This window comes from Rhipicephalus microplus, chromosome 3, assembly GCF_043290135.1.
Source record: "Rhipicephalus microplus isolate Deutch F79 chromosome 3, USDA_Rmic, whole genome shotgun sequence".
In the NCBI taxonomy this organism is placed as follows: Eukaryota; Metazoa; Arthropoda; class Arachnida; order Ixodida; family Ixodidae; genus Rhipicephalus; species Rhipicephalus microplus.
This window is the reverse complement of record NC_134702.1, coordinates 11538484-11560023: the sequence shown is the minus strand read 5'-3', so window position 1 is coordinate 11560023 and position 21540 is coordinate 11538484. Positions and strand designations below refer to the sequence as shown.

Genomic DNA, 21540 nt, shown 5'->3' with positions numbered 1-21540 from the left:
GGTTCGTCTTCATGCTTGTCGAGTTTATAATTAGAACACTGACCTTAACATTAAGCGTCTCAAATAAGAGCGGCGACGGAATTTTGCGCGCTAACAGCTGAGGCACTGAGGCTGCGACTACTAACAAATGATGATGATGATAAGAAATGCACAAACAAGTGCCTCCTGGGCTTTAACAAAAACAAAACTTTTTTTTCATTATTACATGTGCAATTTATGATGTAATTTTGTAGAAGTTGTTGTCTTTTAATGTGGTTTATTAAGTGTTTATTTACGTTTACAGTTGGTAGCAGCAGTGACACTGTCATCATGGTGCCAAAACGCTCTTAGTGGTGGTGTAGAAGTTTCGTTTATGTCGTTTCCTTTACTCTTTAAGTTGTGCGTGACAGGTCTTCAGGCGCTACCGTGTAAGCGTTTTTACATCTATACTTTGATTAGCCACCAGTTCTTTGCCAGTGGCTAATAATTTAAGGTGACCACTTATTCATGCCGACGTTGTTCATGGCTGTGTGCATAGATATTCATTTAGGAAACTCTATGGCCGAGTGTAGTTGCACGCTACTCGAAACTGTAAGCTATAATGATAAAAAGCGAACGACTATCGTTTGTGGACCATTCATCGCAGAGTTTCTCGTGGCACAGATTTCGTTCTGAAACAAGTGCTCTCTTACGCCTCCACGTGTGTCAATTTGATTGCAAATGAGACGCCTAATAGCCCGAATGTAGAAATAATGGAATGCACTTGCATGAAGGCAAAACGATGGTTTTGCTTTTACCGTTGCATTGCTGACCTTTTGTAGAACATGCGTTGTGGTGGGCAATGCTGTGCTGTGGCTCCGGCACCGAAAGTACTTACATTTGCATTTTGCTTTATGAAGGACAGTGACAATTATTAAGTTCTCACAATGGGTAGGACGCAATTTGGGAAGCGAAGTGCATTGACTGTTTCTTATTTCAAACGGAACATATGGAAATTGAATATCAGTACACTTCAACACGTACTGGTGTTAAACAAAGCTCTCACAAATGTTTTTGCAGAAGACATTTCAACAAATGGGCTTGCCTACTAACATCTTGTTAAACCATTGTTGATCATATCAAATCTTCCTCTGTATTGCTTATATTTATCCGTTTCTAAGGCCTTTAGCTACTTTGCCTCAGCAAGGTACTCAGAATCCCATTCTCGTGCCCCACTGTTTTATACTCCATCACATCGACTTGAAGTTTCTTTAGCAAAGAGTTCAGCATTCAGACATTCAAGAAAGCTCTAAATATATGGTGTATGCTTTTGACCCTTTTTAATATGTTATTTATTTATTTTTTACTGGTTGAAAAACTTTATTCTCGCGTCTTTCGTGCACATTGGTCTCTAATGCTCAGCAAGTAGAAGTGTGGGAGAATGCTGCTGCGAGTTGCGTTCAGGAACCTCTTCAAGTGAATGCAGAAGTTCAGAAGGAGGTAGACTTTCGAAGAGGTTAGGTAGCGAGTTGGCTTTGTTACACAATTATAACACTCTTGGGACATAAGAAACGTACAAACGGTACTCAAATGATGATGAAGAGCGTGCGAATGTAATCATTTGTGTTCTATGTGTTCCCTGCACTGTAGTGTGTCGAAACTAGAAAAGATAAAAAAAATGTTTCCACACGATGTTTCTACAAGCAAACTCATCTTCTTCATGCCTTCAAGAAGAGAAGTCTGCTTCTCAAAACATCAGCTCTAACCACACCCGTGTTCACGAACTTTTCAACTATCTAAGTGAAGGACATTTCAACAGCTTACAGTGTGGTGAAAGAGAATGGAAAGCGTGAGAAGACAAAGTATAAATCACCACGATTACTAGTGCCTGCCGCATCCGCTGTACTTCGAATCGTCCCGTTTCTCTGTGTTTGTGTTAGTGTCGTTGAAGCTGTTAAGGAAAATTGAGGGTCTTGCTCCATTTGTTTTTCTGTAAAATTTTTTCTCAAGTTCTCAGTTCTGTGTATTGAAACACACAGTGTATTGATATTCTAATAACTGGCACTACACCGAGTTGAGTAAAACTCACAGAGCGCATTGATTCAACAAGTAAGTCTCAGCCAACTTCATGCCAGGTCTTCATATTTGTTGTCTTGGTACCCATATGTTCACACACGCTTCCGTTCAATTTTTTTCCTGAATATTAATGATGACGGATGATATTCTAGAGGTGCTTGCATCAATGAGTCCTTATGTGTTTTGCTTTTGCAGGTTGGTGAGCATTGGGCATGATGGCTGCAGTAAGTGGTGGCAGTGATCACATGGATGTAGATTGCCTGCCAGAGTTGGAGGCATCACCAGTGCAGAAACAGCAGGATATTGTGAAAAGGTGCCAAACAGATCAGGATGCCGAATGTTTGAGGAGTCCCACAAGAGAGCAGAGTGAGCAGGATCGAGTGGAAGAAAGCCACACATGTCAAAACAGAGGTAACCATCGGGAATCGGCAGACACACCAGTGAATGATCCACGGGACCAGGAAAGCCAACGTCCAGAGAAGGCGCAGGACGATAAAGGACAAGGCTCTGAAGTTCAAGCTGCCCAGAATTCCGTGGACCCAGACGGTAAGTGCCTGACAACATGTCCAGTTTCAGCTCTTTGAGCAGCTGCATCATTATTATGGGCATGCCTTGTATGCCATGGAAATATAGGTGGGCTTATCTGTGGATACAAGCATTTAATAGACGAGGCAGTGTGCTAATAAACAAGAAGCAGTGAACCCATGTTGACGATCTGCACTAGTTATTGTAATGCTTGGCAACCTTATCTTAAAATGTAGATAAGGTATGCTCTTTCATTACCGTAATCCTAATCTCTTTTATACTGAAGCATACTTAGGCGAGGCAGGCTACTGATAATGTTCTTCTTGCCACGTGCATATCAAAGGCACATAATTTGCCCTTTCATCATAATTACGTCATGATAAAGCCACAAGAGGCTTACTATTATAAGTAGAGCTGTGCGAATAGCAAAATTTTGGGTGCGAAGTGAATTCGGATATTGAAGTGTGAGTTGAATAGATGTTCCAATATTTTTAGAATACTTTTCAAATAGTTCGAAATGAAATTGCATAAGAAAAAGAAATGGTAGATTCTTAGGCATATTCCTATCAGATAGCAACTTGAAAGTGTTTCTTTTCACTTGTTTGATGAAGCGCTGACGGAGTGGTATTTCATAGTTGTATGATCAAGAATAAAGCAATGCAGAGGCCGAATCGTATTACAGTCAAACCCCTTTATAAGAGACACTGACATAAGGGACAAATGGGTATAAAAAACACTATGTGCCAGCATTAAAATAGGTGTTTATAAAAAAAAAATGCATATATGGTATTCTGCTTATAAGACACTTTATATAGAAGACTCTAATTGCTCCCTGGTGGATGTCTCTTATAAAGGGTTTAAACTGTAGTTCATGACTTTACTCGTGAAAGGCAGAGATGCTATTTCCTAAGTCCCTCCTCTTCTTTCGTCTTATGTGGAAGCCCGACTGATGTGGTTGTGCTCTTTTTCAGATAGAAGTTCTAAATCTGCCTCATAGATGTCAACATACCAGAACATTTGAAATTTTGGATGCTGAAAGTTTTCGGCATCCGATCTTTCGAACCTCCTGCCTGAATTTCAGGTCCGAAACAGTATTTATTGCTCCCCCCGCCTCGGCCACATCCATCACCTCAATGTTATAACCAGCGTTTTCTTGAGTCAATACATTTGCAACTGTAGCAGAACTTGAAAGGCAGCTTTGCCGCAATACGGTAATGCCGTGAGGTGACGCATTTGAAAGTTTAAAGGGGTCACTTTTAGTATGACGTTGCCTAGGCTTGTTTTTGAAAAGTTCAGCCGTAGTAAAGCCTGAAAGGCAACTTTTTTGCAGTAACGAGGTGAGGCATATTAAAATTTTAAAGGGGTCACTTTCAATTGGATATTGTGTCTGATGAGTTGACCGTAGTGCAGCCTGGAAAATAATTTTTTTGTCATACGAGGATGTAGTGAGGTGAAGCACAGTAAAGATTTGAAGGGGTCACTTGTGATCGCACATCGTCACTAAATTAGACCGTAGCGGAGCCTCAAGGACAGCTTTGCCATCATACAAGTATATAATGAGGTGAAACATATTGTTATGAGACAATGTCCCACAAAAGCGGTTAGATAGGCGCGGAGAAAGACCACATGATTTTGGTGTAGGGCACAGCACTCGTTCTCCATCTTGGCTTGCACGTTGGCGCTGTGTAAATATATCTTCAAACACCTAGTTTCGCGTGTAACTTCACGTAACATTTTGGTGGAAGGTGGTGGGTTACAACGCACGACGGAGTTACGCAGCGGACGCCTAGTCGCTACTTCTGACATGTCCACCGGCAGCAACGCTTGATCAACTGCCACGCCCAATGCATCAACGGCGCTGACCTCACTTGTTTTTCTCGTGGCCGCTCCACCCCGCAATCCCGGCAAATTTTCGTGAACGGAAGGCGAGGACGTGGATGAGTGGCTTAAAGTCTACGAGCTCGTCAGCGAAAACCACAGGTGGGACCCAACCTTGATGCTGGCAAACATCATCCTTTATTTGCAAGGAACAGCCAAGGCATGGTTTAATAACAGTGTGGACGCAATCACGAGCTGAGACGTATGCAAGACCCAGTTACGCGAGTTGTTTGGTCAATCTGCCGGCTGCAAGCAGGCCGTTAGAAAAGAACTTGGCACACGTGTTCAGATGTCCACAGAGTCCTACCTGGCGTATATACAAGATGTGCTGACCCTTTGCCGTAAAATTGACCAAACCATGGCTGAAGCAGACAAGGTAGCGCACAGGCTCAAGGGCATGCATCGCAGACGATGCATTTAACCTCCTTGTGTGCAGAGGCTGTTTTACCGTGTAAGATGTTATCTCGAAGTGCCAACGCTTTCAAGAGGCTAAAAGCCGTCGCGTTGCCGACCACTTTACGCGCCTTCCCAACACTGCTGCGACGTCAACTTGCGAGGATCTTCGTATAGCGACCCAGCCCAGTTCACACTCCGGTGACATCACGAGAATCGTATGCCGCGAAATCGAGGCCGTATCACCCGCACCCTTGAGAGCACTAGCACCGAGTGATCCTCATCCAACCATTTCGCTAATACAGACCGTTGTTCGCCACGAACTAGCCAACGTGGGTGTTCACACGGTATGTTTTGTGCACCGTCCCGACACTGTCAGTTCATCTACGTCCAGCCACCTACAGCATTATCGCCGCCCTGCTCCACTTAACCGACACCCAAATGCGTGCAGGACGCCTGACAACAGCCCGATTTGCTTTCGATATGAACGAGTGGGACACATTTCTCGCCACTGCCGAAGCACGTGGACTTTACCGTATTGGGCAAACTCAAGCTTCTCCAACCTCCACTCACCAGCCCATCTCTATGGCCAGGAACTACCACAGTGTGATGGCTCAGCTAATTACGACCCGACCACTACCACCACTGCCGAGTACAGTCGCTCACCTTCACCTCAACGTAGATTTTCCCGGTCTCTGCCGCTGCCCTGTTCCCCGTCCTCATCCTCTGCCCAGCGGTTTTCTTCGGAAAACTAACGGCTGCAGCTCCTGGAGGTGACGCTGCTGATACGACTTGCTCTCCAATTCTTCTGTTGAGCCTGCTGACCAATCAGAACCTGATCGACGTCGAAGTGGACGGTTTATCTGTTAAAGCTTTGGTAGACACTGGCACCCATATTTTTGTGATGAGCTTGCACATTCGTGACCGCTTAAAGAAAGTCCTTACTCCAGCTTCTTCACGCAGTGTTTGTGTTGCTGATGGGGGCACGGCTTCTGTTATTGGCGTCTCTACTGCACGCGTCACTATTGCCGGCCGTCAAACTTCAGTTCTCTTCACTGTTCTCTCTCACTGTACCAATGATGTGATCCTCGGTCTTGACTTTTTGTCCACTCATTCCACCCTCATCGACTGCTCAGCTGGTACTGTGCAACTTGACCTACCGTGTCCGATTGATCCGCCCAGTCCACCCCAAGCTCGTATGTGCTCTGTTGAGCATGTCCATTTGTCACCGCAAACTGTGACCTGCATCATCGTAATGCCCTCACCACTGATTGATATGTGGGGTTTGACGTCCCAAAACCACTATATGATTATGAGAGACGCCGTAGTGGAGGGCTCCGGAAATTTCGACCACCTGGGGTTCTTTAACGTGCACCCAAATCTGATGATCACCACACACTGTTATTCCGTGTGGAATTGCCCTCGCCATGCTGACTCCCTCTGACGAATGAGTCATCTCAGTAAAACTTGCGTTGGGTCTAGTTGGTACATAGCACAAAAAAAAGAAGTTAACTTCTTTGGCGCAAACAATACGGAAAAAAGGAAAAAAGAAGGCGAGGAAAGAAACAGATTGACGCCAAACTAACAACTACTTTATTCTTCACACAGCAACGCATATATATGCCGAAACCACATACATTGCATGCGCACGCACAGCTTCGTATCGTATACGTAAAAACGAAAAATTCCTAAACCTTAACACATCACACCACACACCTGAATGTACACGCGTGTTGTCATATTACACTTGTAGAACACGATATCTTAACCAAGATGTGTACGCAAAAATTCATATTCGATGGCATGCAAAGAAACGGAAGTATCACTGATACAGTCAGCTCCGCTTTTCTTAATATGATAAGCCTCCAAAGCAAGTCTTGCATCTTCATTCCTGCTCCTGCCCAGAATCATCGTATCATGAAACCGTGGCGAACATCCAATGCAGGATTGCAAGTGAGCAACAAGATGTGCCCCTTTGTCTACCTTGTTAACTATTTTTTGCGCATGTTCCCTAAGACGCTCGTTTATGCAACGTCCCGTTTGCCCGATGTAGATCCTGCCACATACCAGAGGTATGCCATATACCACACAGGTGATGCAAGAAATAAAGCAGACACCGTGTTTTATTTTGCACCCAGTTTTGCTACTACCGCAGGTGCGGGAGCACAACTTCAAGAGTTTGTTGGGCGCAGAGAATACCAAGGAGACCCCATGCCTGTTAGCAACTCTCTTGAGTTGATGTGTGACCTTATGTAAATAAGGTATCACAACAGGCCTGAACGTATCACGTTCACATGTCGCCTTCTTTCTTGTTTTCCTTTTCTGAAGCAGGGCTTCAGCTACGGCTGTAAGGAGCGTCATAGGGTAACCTGCCGCCAAAATACGGCGTACCTGATTTTCAAAACTCTCCTGCATTTTATGGGGTCTCCTTGGTATTCTCTGCGCCCAACAAACTCTTGAAGTTGTGCTCCCGCACCTGCGGTAGTAGCAAAACTGGGTGCAAAATAAAACACGGTGTCTGCTTTATTTCTTGCATCACCTGTGTGGTATATGGCATACCTCTGGTATGTGGCAGGATCTACATCGGGCAAACGGGACGTTGCATAAACGAGCGTCTTAGGGAACATGCGCAAAAAATAGTTAACAAGGTAGACAAAGGGGCACATCTTGTTGCTCACTTGCAATCCTGCATTGGATGTTCGCCACGGTTTCATGATACGATGATTCTGGGCAGGAGCAGGAATGAAGATGCAAGACTTGCTTTGGAGGCTTATCATATTAAGAAAAGCGGAGCTGACTGTATCAGTGATACTTCTGTTTCTTTGCATGCCATCGAATATGAATTTTTGCGTACACATCTTGGTTAAGATATCGTGTTCTACAAGTGTAATATGACAACACGCGTGTACATTCAGGTGTGTGGTGTGATGTGTTAAGGTTTAGGAATTTTTCGTTTTTACGTATACGATACGAAGCTGTGCGTGCGCATGCAATGTATGTGGTTTCGGCATATATATGCGTTGCTGTGTGAAGAATAAAGTAGTTGTTAGTTTGGCGTCAATCTGTTTCTTTCCTCGCCTTCTTTTTTCCTTTTTTCCGTATTGTTTGCGCCAAAGAAGTTAACTTCTTTTTTTTGAGTCATCTCAGCTCTGCCTTCGAACGATGCTGAACACTGTAGCTACACGCATGCTCGATCTTCGCAAGTAAGCCCATCTGCTGACGTTAAAAAAATGATCGCGTCGGACCTTTTGCCGCATCAAGCTGACGCACTCCTTCACGTCCTTGTGTCATACTGGGACGTATTTGACTTTTGTGATCGTTTGCTAGGTCAAACCACTGCTGTAAAGCACCGCATTGACACCGACAATACCTCCTTTGTCCATCGACGGCCATACCGCGAATCTCCATCCGAGCGTCACATAATTCAAGCAGAAGTCGACAAAATGCTCGCCAGAGACATAATTGAGCCATCATGTAGTCCATGGGCTTCCCCTGTAGTTCGTGTCAAAAAGAAGGACAACACTTGGCGATCTTGTGTTGACTACCGACATCTGAACAAGATTACTAAAAAGGACGTCTACCTGCTACCGCGCATAGACGACGCCTTGAATGGTCTTCACGGCACTAAGTATTTTTCGTCCATTGATATAAGATCAGGGTACTGGTAAATTGCTGTCGACGACATGGACCGCGAGAAGACCGCTTTTGTCACGCCCGATGGTCTTTGCCAGTTTAAGGTCATGCCCTTCAAGTTATGCAATGCTCCGGCCACCTTCGAGCAGATGATAGACTCTCTTTTGTGTGGGTTCAAATGGTCAATTTGTCTATGTCACCTTGACGACGTTATCATCTTTTCTCCGACCTTTTAGACCCATCTCAATCGCCTATCCTCAATACTGGCTGTTTTTCGCAATGCCGGTCTCCAACTGAACTCGTCAAAGTGCCACTTCGGACGCCAGCAACTAACCATGTTGGGCCCCCTTGTCGACTCCTCTGGTGTACGCCCGAATCCCGATAAAGTGCGAGCCATGCGCAACTTCCCCATTTCGACCTGCACCAAGGCAGTCCACAGCTTTCTCGGTCTGTGCTCGTATTTTTGACGTTTTGTTCACAACTAAGCGGAAGTTGCCCGTACTCTCACAAACTTACTGAGAAAAGATGTCTCATTCACATGGGGTGCTGCGCAGGCTACGGCGTTCTCTACACTTATTGCATTGCTAACAGAACCACCTGTTCTGTCCCATTTTGGCAATGCCGCCCCTACAGAAGTCCGCACCGATGCCAGTGGCTACGCAATTGGTGCTGTTTTGGTCCAGCGTCAAAGCGGCTGCGCCCGGGTTATCGCCTATGCCAGCCATCTCCTCTCGCAGGCGAAAGCGAATGCCTTGCTCTCGTTTGGGCAGTAGTGAAATTTTGGCCCTATTTACACGATCGACATTTCACCGTCACAACCGACCACCACGCACTTTGCTGGCTCGCATCCTTGAAGGACCCCACTGGGCGCCTTGGTCGATGGGCATTACGACTCCAAGAGTATAACTACTCGATGTCCTACAAATCTGGCCACTTACACCATGACGCTGACTGCTTATCTCGGAATCCAGTGGACCCACCTGAGGCGTCCGATGAAGCGCCATGTGTCCTGTCTCTCTCCGCTTTAAGCAACATCCGTGAGGAACAGCGCCGAGACCCTGTCTTACGTAACATCATCGAGAAGCTTCGTTCTGTGGTACCCGATCCGTCTACTCAACTGTTCGTGCTCAAGGATGGCACATTGTACCGTTACAATGTCCGCTCTGATGGAAACGAACTGCTCCTTGTGGTACCTTCCCACTTACGTGCGAGAGTGATCGGCCAGCTCCATGACGCTCCCACTGCCGGTCACCTCGGACTGTCTCGTACGTATGACCGTGTACAGTGTCGATTTAACTGGCCCAGTCTTTATCGCTCGGTCCGCAGCTACGTCACCTCATGCGACCAGTATCAACGCCGAAAAAAACCTTCGGTGAGCCCTGCTGGGTTCCTCCAACCACTTGACGTTTCCTTTGATCCATTCTTTCGACTTGGTCTTGACTTCCTAGGCCCTTTCTCTGCGTCCACTTCTGGGAATAAGTGGATAGCTGTTGCGACGGATCACACAACCCGGTACGCCATTGCACGGGCTCTACCAACCAGCTGTGCCATGGACGTTGCCGATTTTCTCCTGCACGACGTCATACTTCATCATGGCGCACCACGCTAACTCATCACAGATCCTGGGCACTATTTCCTTTCCCGAGTTATCGATGACCTACTTCGCTCCTGCGAGACAAAACATAAATTTACAACAGCCTACCACCCGCAAACTAACGGACTGACTGAGCGATTCAATCAGACTTTAACCGATATGCTCGCCATGTACGTGTCGTCCGACCACCAGGACTGGGACGTTGCATTGCCTTTCGTTACGTTTGCCTAGAATTCCTCACGTCACGATGCAGCTGGTTTTTCACCTTTCTATCTCGTGTTTGGCCGTGATCCAACTTTACCGTTTGACACCATCTTTCCGACAGCTGTCGACTCGACGAATACGCCCGCGATGCTAGCACCAGCGCTCGAAAAGCACGAGAAGTTGCCTCTCAGTGCCTCTTAGCATCGCAAGATCAGCAGCAGCAGCAGCGTTACAACTCCCATCATCATCAAGTTTCCTTACTCCGGGTTCTTTTGTGCTATTGTGGACTCCGACTAGGCGCAATGGACTTTCTGAAAAACTGCTTTCCCACTACTCGGGACCCTACCGCGTATTGCGCCAGGTGACACATGTGACCTACGAGATAGCCCCGCTTGAGTCTTCCTCCTCCTCCCCTTCACAGTCTACAGACATTGTTCATGTATCTCGCCTTAGGCTTTACCACTCGGCAAGATCATAGAAAGCACCGAGACAGTGCTTGAGCACCCGGGGGTTATGTTATGAGACAATATGCCACAAAACAGTTAGATAGGCCTGGAGAAAGACGACCTGATTTCGGTGTAGGGCACAGCACTCGTTCTCCATCTTGGCTTGCGCGTTGGCGCTGTGTAAATATATCTTCAAACGCCTAGTTTCGCGATCACCTTCACGTAACAATATTAAAGGTTTGACGGGGTCACTTTTGTCAGGATGTTGACTGCATTTGTATTTGGGAAGATTTGAATAGTTTGAATAGGTAGTAAAGATACGAGCGCAAATCGAATAGGAGACACCATTTGAAAAATATTCAAAATTTCGAATAATCCCACACCCCTAATTATAAGGTAGCAGAAGCAGTTCAATAAGACTTGTTGTTGGGCTAGCTGGTAGTGAATTGCACACAAAATTCGTCGTAGAACAATGAATAAAAATATAGATAATGTAAGAAAAAATGGTGCACTATGCGAGCTGTAAGCACAACGATGTGACAAGTCGTACTGCACAGCATGGAACAGAAGGCCGATCTGCAGATCGGTAGGAGTCCTTCAGAAGAAAGCACTCACTGTACTACTTAGTGTTGTTCTATAAGTCTGGCTGTTGTGCTAGTTCATAGTGTATAACACATAGCAATCTTCCGAGCGCAAATAAGGAAATGAAGAAAACAGGCTTCAGGCCGCTGTGGCTTAGAACGACAGAAAGGTACAACCAGAGTCTTTCAATACATTTACTGATCATGAAGCTGTGCCGTAACTCTAAAGAAGAGCTTTGTGCGCTGCAAGCGGAGGCTGCGGAGCGGCACTGCGTTCCTCCAGGGGCATCAGACAGACGGCGGAAACACACCGTGACATTTTTCATTGTGTGTTTGGTGATGTGCGCGTTGTGCCTGGAGATTGAAAAGGATGCTACTTCACTTCACTTTCACTTTATTACCTTAAAGACCCCCTAGAGGGGGTATTACATAAGGGGTGGGAAACATATAACAAATGTAATACATATGCAGGATGGGTACAAGTATGAACAGGGGTAACCAATACAGAAATAAAATAATACATGTGCAAAATCAGTATACATATTAACAGGCGTAACACATTCCCAAAAAAAAGAAGACAAAGTGAGAACTCGTGGCACAAAAAGGAACAGTGTAATGTATTTAAATTGAAAAGAAACGAGTGACATTTTGTGTGAATGTTGAGTGGCACATTATGGTGGCGAGATCAGTGGAAAGGCCATTCCAGTCGGAAGCAGCACGAAAAAAAAAAGGAGGTGGAAAATGTCGTGGTACGGGCGCGTGGCCGGCCGACATGAAAAGGAAGAGTGGTGCAGTGAGATGTGCGGGCAGGAGGCAAGATATAGGGCGGGTGGCCGAGTTGACTGTGATAGAGCTTGTGGAACAAAATGAGGCTGGAAACTCGGCGACGAATGTTAAGGTTTGAAAGATTGGATTCTTGTTTAAGAGATGAAACACTCACGTTATATGAATACGAGGAATGAATGAATCTAGCTGCTCTATTCTGGAGTGATTCTAATGCGTTGGTTAAGTATGCTTGATGAGGGCTCCAGATAGGCGATGCGTATTCAAGTTGGGTGCGAATTAAAGCTTTATAAGCTTGTAGTTTTACAGGAGGGGGAGCATGACGTAAGTGCCGCTTTAAGAACCCAAGCGATCTGTTAGCTGATGATATGATATTGGTAATGTGGACGTGCCATGTTAAATCGTTACTCAAAGTGACTCCCAAGTACTTGTATGTGATGACATTTTCCAATGCAACTTTACCGATTGATTTGATAAGAATAGGTGAGGGGGCTGCACCGACGGTGAAACGAGAGGGACTTGCATTTATTAGGGTTTAGTGTCATTAGCCAACGATTGCACCAGTTAAGCACATGGTTAATGTCATCTTGTAATGCAACTTGGGCTGATGTGTTAGTAATAGTATGGTATATAATGCAATCGTCTGCAAACATACGAATATTGCTGGATACATGAAAAGGTAGATCGTTAATGTATATTAGGAATAATAGGGGTCCAAGAACAGATCCTTGCGGGACGCCTGATGTTACTGCCAGAGGATAAGAGTTATGTCCATTAATGGTTTTGAATTGTTAATGATTAGTCGAAAATTCTCGAATCCAACTTAAAATTTTAGGGTCTAAGTTTAATTTCGAAAGATTTAACATCAGGCGGTTATGGGGTACTTTGTCAAATGCCTTTGCAAAGTCAAGAAAGATAGCGTCAGTCTGTATGTTATTGTCCAGGTTAGTGTGCAGATCATGAACGAAAAGGGCAAGTTGGGTTTCACAGGAAAATTTTTTTCGAAATCCATGCTGTGCAGAATGAAAAAAGTTATTAGAGTCCAAGAAGTGCATGATTTCGGTGTGAATGACGTGCTCCATGAGCTTGCAAGGCACGCTTGTTAAGGAAACGGGGCGATAATTGAGAGGACATGATCTATCACCTGATTTGAAGACTGGAATGACCTTTCCTATTTTCTAGTTTATTGGTAGGTTACCTGTGGATAATGACTGACAGAACAATAGTGATAAGTATATGGCAGACATGTGCTTGGTATTTTTCAGAAATTTTGAGGTGATATCGTCTGATCCCGCTGAAGAAGAGAGATTGAGTTTGTCTATTAACAATATTATTCCGGAAGCAACGAAATCAATACTGGGCATTACAGAGACGATGCTAGACGGAAAAATCGAAAGGGGACTATTAGTTTCGTTTGTGAACACGGAAGCGAATGCTGAGTTAAATACTTCTGCGCATTCAGAATCACTAACTTCTTCGCCCGAAAAATTATTCAAAATAATACCTGGAATTCTCTTAGGGTTAATTACCTCCCAAAATTTCCTAGGGTTATTTACGAAGATCTTCGGAAGATCAGTATGAAAAAATGTTCTTTTTGCGGTTCGAATGGCATTATAATAAAGGGTTTCTGCTTCTTTATACCTATCTCATGCGCTGGTGGCAGCTGCGTGTTTAGCTGCACGAAAAAGTCATTTTTTCTTATTTTCAAGTCGTTTTAAAAGTTTAGAAAACCATGGATTTTGTTGATTAGAATGGAGGGTGGTACTGGGAATAAACTTGTTTGTTAGCTCCTTAATTTTATCTTCGAAAATTAACCAGTTATCGTTCACGGATCGTTCACTTAATGTTGTTTCAAAATGAGGTAGGAAGGCTTCGAGTTCAGCGTTTATTGTGTTGTAATTCCCCTTGTCGTACAGACGTATAGATTTACTGCATGGTTTGCATAGTTTAGGGACGAATTCAAAAACAGCATAAATAACTTTGTGGTCGCTAATCTCTGGAAGATGTGTAATATGTGACAAGCTTTCGGGTTTAGTTGTCAGTATTAGATCCAGAATATTAGAAGTTTCATCAGCAATACGTGTAGGTTCTGTTATTAGCTGTGTTAGGTTAAAATTATGCAGACGTTAATGAATTCTTTTGTTCTGGAGTGGCCTGTTATTAATTGGTGTGCGTCTTGCCAATCAATGTCAGGAAAATTAAAGTCACCGAAAAGTAGGATATGCGCAGTAGGATATTTAGTAGTTAGCTGGTTAAGTATATCGTTTAAATCTTGTGCGAAATTTGGATCATTGTCCGGTGGCCGATAGCACACACCTAGCAGAATTGTCTCCGGTACAGCGCGGCAGACTAACCACAGAATTTCCAGCTTGCAAGGGACATTTATCAGTGAACAGGATAACTGCTTATTGACAGCGATAAGTACGCCACCGCCACGTGTTTGTTTCCTGTCTTTCCGAAAAACAACAAACTCTGGCAATTCGGCAAGAACCTCACTATCTGTGACGTCATCCTTCAACCATGTTTCTGTGAGAACCAGTATGTTGCTGTCCGATGTTAATACAAGGTTTGATACTGCATTGCGTTTTGAAAGGAAGCTACATATATTGGTGAAGATTACAGAGAAGGAAAGGCTCGTTTTAGGTGTTGTAACATGAACACGTTTTGTTTGTTTTGGACGACGGGGCAATTGCTAGGAAATTTTATTTACAGTTTGGGAATTTTCGTTAAAAACGTATCTTTTTTTTACCAAGAAACAAAGTCTTGTACCGCACGGAGAAGGGCTCAGATTTCGTACGGGCAAATTCAACAAGATGCTTTCGGGCTTTTCGAACGGATTCGGAGAAATCTTCCCCAATACTGTAATTAGTACCTTTTAGTTTGCGTCTATTCGAGAGAATTTCCTCTTTGGTTTTAAAAAAAGTAAATTTGGCTATTATAGGCCGCTTGTGATCATGCCGGTGCCGACCAAGGCGGTGAGCGCGTTCAATAAGTTTAGGGTCAAGAGTTAAGTTTAGGTGGTCGCGACAGTGGTTAATAAGTATTTCTTCGGAGTCTGAAAATTTTTCGGATGGGTTTGGATCAGGGAGGCGGTAAAAGATGAGGTTATTTCTTCTGGAACAATTTTCGGCGGCGTCAACCCGCGCCTCCATGTCGCAGATTTGACGGGCCATTATTGCGGTGTTACCATTAATTGTTTCAACATCTTTCTTAACTGTCACAAGACCTTGGTAGTGAACTTCAAGCTCCATAATACGTTTAGTTAGATCAGCCATGGCTTTGTTGTTAATAGCGCAGATTTAAGTCTCTGCACTTCCTCGAGCAGTGTAGACTGACCCGAAGATAACTTTTGCAACTCGGAAAGAATAAGGCTTGCTGGGAGGGGGTCTTTAGGTGAACGGTCCTTAGAGAGAGAGTTTGGGCCAGGATTGGATTCCACGTCCCCCGACAGAAGTAAGAGAGCACGAGCGACATTCACGCATTGAATGGCAAGGGCACAACAGCAATGTGGGCTCGGTAGCTGTACCAAAAAATAATTGCTATTTCTTTTAGTGAACAGGTCATATGGTACACTAACCTGCATTGCGAAGACGAAAGGGTTAATGGACCATGCGATGGCACAGCCACAGAGCCCACAAAGCTTGACGGGTGGTTGCTGACAATTTATAGCTGTTGTCGTTGAACTGGTTGATGACGGTGGTGATACGATGACGACGTCGGTGGTCCCGTGATTTGCTGGCTGCGCAGCAGGACAGCCGGATGCGTTTGCGGAACGCATGAGAAGGACGGTGCCATACCCGGTGTCGAGTCGCTCTCGGCACTTTGGAACATCCGATGAGGTAGCCAGCAGAGCAGGAACCAGCAACTGGGCGATGATAGGGGCGAGCGCCTGCATTGCGAAGACGAAAGGGTTAGTGGACCATGCGATGGCACAGCCACAGAGCCCACAAAGCTTGACGGGTGGTTGCTGACAATTTATAGCTGTTGTCGTTGAACTGGTTGATGACGGTGATACGATGATGACGTCGGTGGTCCCGTGATTTGCTGGCGGCGCAGCAGGACAGTCGGATGCGTTTGCGGAACGCATCAGAAGGACGGTGTCATACCCGGTGCCGAGTCGCTCTCGGCACTTTGGAACATCCGATGAGGCAGCCAGCAGAGCAGGAACCAGCAACTGGGCGATGATAGGGGCGAGCACCTGCATTGCGAAGACGAAAGGGTGTGGACCATGCGATGGCACAGCCACAGAGCCCACAAAACCTACGATGGCACAGCCACAGAGCCTACGTGCATGCAGCATACATGGATGTCGATCTGGTTGCAAAGGAAATGAGGAAGAAGTAACTATGTTCTTTCTTCCTAAACAGCAACCGACGGGAAAAGAGGAAGCGCGCTATACCACGGCAAGAAACTGGTGGTTTCACATTTGATTTTCCACAAGTATGTGTGCTTGAAAATCGCTTCGATGAGAGTGAGATTTTTCATGATACCCACTGGCCAATCGGAGGAGTTGTTGCAAAGAGGCCGCTTGATGTTCAGAAATTTTTGCTGGATGCTGTGATGCGGATTTTCCACGGCCTCTCAACATATTTGTTTAGCGCAAAAAGGTCCATAGCTCACCTGCCTACCAAGCGTCGCCCGGAATCGTGAGCAGAGCTGGAGACTGTTGAGGCTGTATCGACACTGTGCATGAGCCCCTTTGACACAGCTTCCGTGCATAATGACACTGTTAATGAAGACGAGCATACTGGCCACCTCTTCTTTGTTGCATGCCACCAGTAATGCAGAAACTCGATGAGTCAAACACTCGCCGTTTTCTTTTATACAGGCACTGAGATAACCAAGAGTGTAGAGGTTACATGTCAAACAGACTGAGCTACATGCAGTCCTCACAGCTTGAAAATTTCAAAGCACACATCCGTTGCATGGAAGAGAGACTTCAACGCTACCAATACAAGCCTGCTATGGTAGCGGCACGAGAGGATGCACCAAAAAAAACTACAAAATTTGTGCAAGCATTAAATGTGTGAAAAGTCAATTTTTGTTATAAATGCATCATGAGTACCAGATGGTAATTCGTTGCGTCACATGTTTGTGCCAGCGGCACAAGACGCAGTCAGTCAATTTTCACGTTTGAGGAGGCATGTAAGGGTTTCACCCTGACAGTAAAAACAATAAATAAAGACAGGGAAAACACAGCATGAGTAAGCTAAACAGAAGAGTAAAGGACTGGGATATTACATTGCATGTCCAACCAAACTTTAATTGTGCTACGGCACTGTAGTGATAAATCAACGGAAAACAAAAAAACGCAAACCAAGGAAAAGCCATATGTAATATTGATTGATTTTCATCACTTGCAAAATTCAAATTACTGATTCTTTGGTTCAATAAATACGAACTCACCATTGGTTCTATAAATACGAGGCTATATTAAGATACATGTTTTCGTATAGAAACAATGAATGTAAATATAGCCTGAAAGATTGGATATGTGCTGTCAAGAGTTGCAACCACTGCACTTCTGTGATGCATTAATATCAACCAGAGTCGTTGAAGAATTCTGGATTGTCCACAAATTTTCACTGGATGATTCAGGAAAAAAAAAAGAAGCATGCTTTTATAGAGGGAGCATATCTTACAGCTAGAAGCACGCATTGGTTGCTGGCGAACTTCTAGCTTCAAGGCCTCATTTGACGCTAAAGTTCACTGTATTAGAGCTTCCCCAAATTTCCTTGAAGGTAACGTTACTCGGAAGATGTAATCAACCTTCACGGGTACATTTAATCACGTTTCACAGTTCCGGTGCATGCCGTACAATTGCAGCACTGGGGCCGCTCCGATGCGCGGGCGTGGGCGCCCCCCACGGTTGCTTCTGTCCCTACTTTCGCCGACCCTTCATGACCAGTAAAAGCATTGAATGACTCTGGTACAACTGACAGGGTGAGTTTGGTAGAAAAAAAAAAGTAAATGCAAAATATAATAGGAGACAGAGGGGCACAACAGTTTGGTAACTCAAGGCTCACCATCTAACCTCTTTCGGCATTCTTGAAAGTGTAAATGCATGACAAAACTTAATAGATGTGCAGTGTCACAATTATGTCGGAAGTGCTTGCTTAGGATTGGGAGATACTAGAGACTGTAGCAGCACAATGAACACGTGCACTTTGTCTAACAATGCAGCTGACAATAATCAAACCCTTATTTCACTCTAAAATGAATATTATGCATTAGTATGCTATGCACTGGAACCAAAGCTAACAACAATTCAAGTTAACGTCAATGTGAATCGTAAGCCAGTTTAGAGCCGCTAGGCTTCTTTTTGGCTACTCAAACGTAGTTGTGCATTTATAGAACGTCTTGCTGCATATGATGCCCACTCAGAACGATGATGAAGTGTCCTGTCGTCGAAGTCCTTCAAGGCATCTCACGGTCATCTTCATCGACCCACACCTACCTGACAATCCGCTTGTTTTCGTCTCGCAAGCCGGTCACCGTGTGACTTGGCAGATTAGGCCTAACTATGTCTTCAGTCCTCACCGTACCGCTCAGCCAAACTGACGACTTTACGCTCTGAGGACTGTCATGTGGGTCCCAGCCATCCTGTTGAGAAGGTGAAGAGCAGCAGGTGTACCAGGAACTGTTGTTACCAGGTGCCGCAGGTCTACGGAGCGTCTACAAAGGTCGACGGCTGCTTCTCGGCGCCCTCACCCCACTGGCCTCCAGACCCGGGCGGCTGCTGCTTTCGCCGTGAGAGCGACGCTGACTCCTTCAACCTTCGTTGTTCGGCGCTCCACATGACGAACCCGTCTGTTCCTCTGAGATTTTCTCCACAGCTTGGGTTGTGTGCCATGATCTCTTCGCCCACCACGTATGCGGACATGGCAGTGCTGCACATCATTGCTACTTGCATATCTTCAGCTGTGCTTTGTGCCCCTTTACTCATGGCATGCAGTTCTCTGCAGGCACCTGAATGAAGAAACACTTCCAATGGTTCAGGCCTGGCTATGATTGGAAGATATTTTTAAGCTGAAAACTCTCATTTACAGAAGCTCTTTGCACCATGGGTGCATTCGTTCCCCTCGCCTTCCAGGGGAGGTGTACATGCACCACAAACACTTTTCAAAAGTTGCCTACTTAAGGTCTGTCACATCTCATAGTAAGCCCTGTGGTGCAAATTGAGAAAGTGGAAAAGGGAAGGATCAGTTCACCTTCACAATATTTGCTCAGAAACACAGGGAAAAAGAAGATTGACCCAAGGAAGAGTGCTTTGTTCAGTGTTTCTCACAAGTCATGTCAAGATGGATTTATTCCAAATAGGCCGACTCACTATATTGCAAGGATGGGTGTTAAGTGGAAAGAATACTTTGGTATACCAGTATGAGGTCAAGGTTATTTGACTGGAAAGTATGCTCTCTCATACATGCACTGTGATATTTTTGTGAGGCCTGCTTGTAAAGCAGATGAGTTAGAAAGAAACGCTGCCATTAGTTAATGCACCTGAAACCTCGGTGCAGGGGACTCAAGTTGGGTACTAAGATGAGAACGAAGTGAGGGAAGACGACCTATGTAGTGATTTTACTTGTGTTTTCATTTTATCTTGCTATACTTTTTTGTAAGTAACCCTTGATGTGCACCCTGCTACTGAGTATAAGCAACATGGTCATGCTCTTTCAGTAAAACTTGTGACGACAAACCTGCGTGCTGAAGATTGTCACGTGGTGCCCTAGTGTTTTATTGTCACGGGGTTTTGAGGGCGAAGAAGGCCGCTAGAACACTGTGAATTTATGGAACTTTTTATTTGGGAAAACTTGTGCCTGGAAAATGAGAAGTCAAGGTGCAGTAGTGAGCACTCTTGTCTAGAACGATGAAGTGTTGCACTCAAAACAGCATGAGCACCAACTATCTGCCTGCCTTGCAGTTTCCGTCGTTGTTTATAGCAGCCATCGTGACAACTGCCAGAAGCGCTGTTAATTGTATAACATTATCCATCTTTATTTAGCTGCTAAGAAGGACCAAATCTGGTTTTGTAAAAATGATAGTACAACACAGAAGCATGCAGCACAGCTTGCAAAGGGTGCTTGGAATGGTTCATTTTGTTTTTTTTTTCTTCCTCACCCACCTCTTGAACTGTTGAGAGTGTTTTCAACGGCCAAAGCTGTTGCATCTGCGATGAAAGATAAGGATAAAAAATGTAGGAAAAGTGTATCATTGGTGCCGTGCCTGCTCAGATGTGGCTTATTTACTGCTGTAGTTGTCGCTTGTGCAGCTCTGAGTGCGACGCTTCGTCATTCTAGATATGGGTTCGTCATTCTAGAATGTAGATATGGGTGTTGATGTCAACACTGTACAAGCAATCAGCTGTGTACACTGATAGAAGCAACAACAATCGTTGGCCATGTAGAAATTTGATCAGCACTAAGGCACGTCGGCATTTATACATTCGGCATCAAAGATTCTAGGCTTATAGTTGGCAGCCATGTTAGTTACAAAATGAACTCTAATATGATGATTATGACTATGAGCCTATGATGAACACTCCTCATGGTGCAGGCACTCATGTCATAACATTGCAGTTATATGTGCTGCTGAGCTGTAGCCTTCAGAATAAAGTTATAATATAAATCGAGCGAGTTGAATTTCCATGAAGCAGCTTGGCTGCTGTGTGTGGCAGCCATGTTGGTTATTCATGGCCAATTCACTAATTCTTTTTCGTCACATCCATTGTACTGGTTTCGATATGTGGTAAGCAAGTGCTATGGGAGACATGCTTTCTCAATTCACATGCAGAAGCAGCAGCTCAGCAGCTGCGGCGTGCTGCGGAGAAAGGCGACAGGGCCACTCTTGAGCGGCTGCTGGACATCGACCCATCATTGGCATTACGCACAGACTCCGATGGCTATACAGCGCTGCATCGAGCCTGCTATGCCGATCAGGTGGAGGCTGCGCAGCTGCTGCTAGAAAGGGCTCCACACACCCTAGAACGGCCCACAGCTGACGGCTGGCGGCCGCTGCACTCAGCCTGCAAGTGGGGCTCCCTCAACTGTGCGCGGCTGCTAGTTGACCGGGGCGCTGATGTGAATGCATCGAGTGAAGGTGGTCTCACGCCGCTGCACCTCGCGGCCAGCCAAGCACGTTCACGGGCCCTGCTCGAGCTACTACTGTGGTCGCCATTCATCAATGTTGAAGCACAGAGCCGTGCAGGTGACCGACCAGCTGACTTGGCCCACCGCCACAGTCCCTGGGCAAGCTTGTTTGTGCTGCACTCTCCGGCAGTCAACTACTATTGACAAATGACGTGCTTCACAGACTTGTGATGTGTACATTGTTTGGTGTGTGTGAGAACACCGTTCTGTGAAACCGCAACTGACAAACATTATTGTGCAATTCAAGCTCTTGTGGGTTAATCTTGATGCTGTTAACATCCCTATCATTGCGTAGCAGATTAAAAATTATTTTTCACTTTGAA

The 21540-nt window shown here is 45.1% G+C and overlaps 1 protein-coding gene across 2 annotated transcripts; it reads left to right on the top strand.

Moving 5' to 3' along the window:
• The first annotated feature begins 301 nt into the window (after positions 1–301).
• LOC119182248 (uncharacterized) lies at positions 302–21540 on the top strand. Of its 2 annotated transcripts, none has more exons than XM_037433318.2 (3): positions 302–407; positions 2230–2580; positions 20862–21540. In XM_037433318.2, exons 2-3 carry the CDS (start codon positions 2247–2249, stop codon positions 21359–21361), a joined length of 834 nt encoding a protein of 277 aa, XP_037289215.2. In that variant the 5' UTR covers positions 302–407; positions 2230–2246; the 3' UTR covers positions 21362–21540. The 2 variants fall into 2 exon arrangements, with proteins under 2 accessions (XP_037289215.2, XP_037289222.2); XM_037433325.2 differs by having other exon boundaries at positions 372–472.

Coding starts and splice junctions, on each gene's coding strand:
- LOC119182248 (XM_037433318.2), top strand. CDS start 2,247: ATGATGGCTGCAGTAAGTGGTGGCAGTGATCACATGGATGTAGATTGC. Junction 2,581..20,861: donor GAATTCCGTGGACCCAGACG/GTAAGTGCCTGA, acceptor ATTCACATGCAG/AAGCAGCAGCTCAGCAGCTG.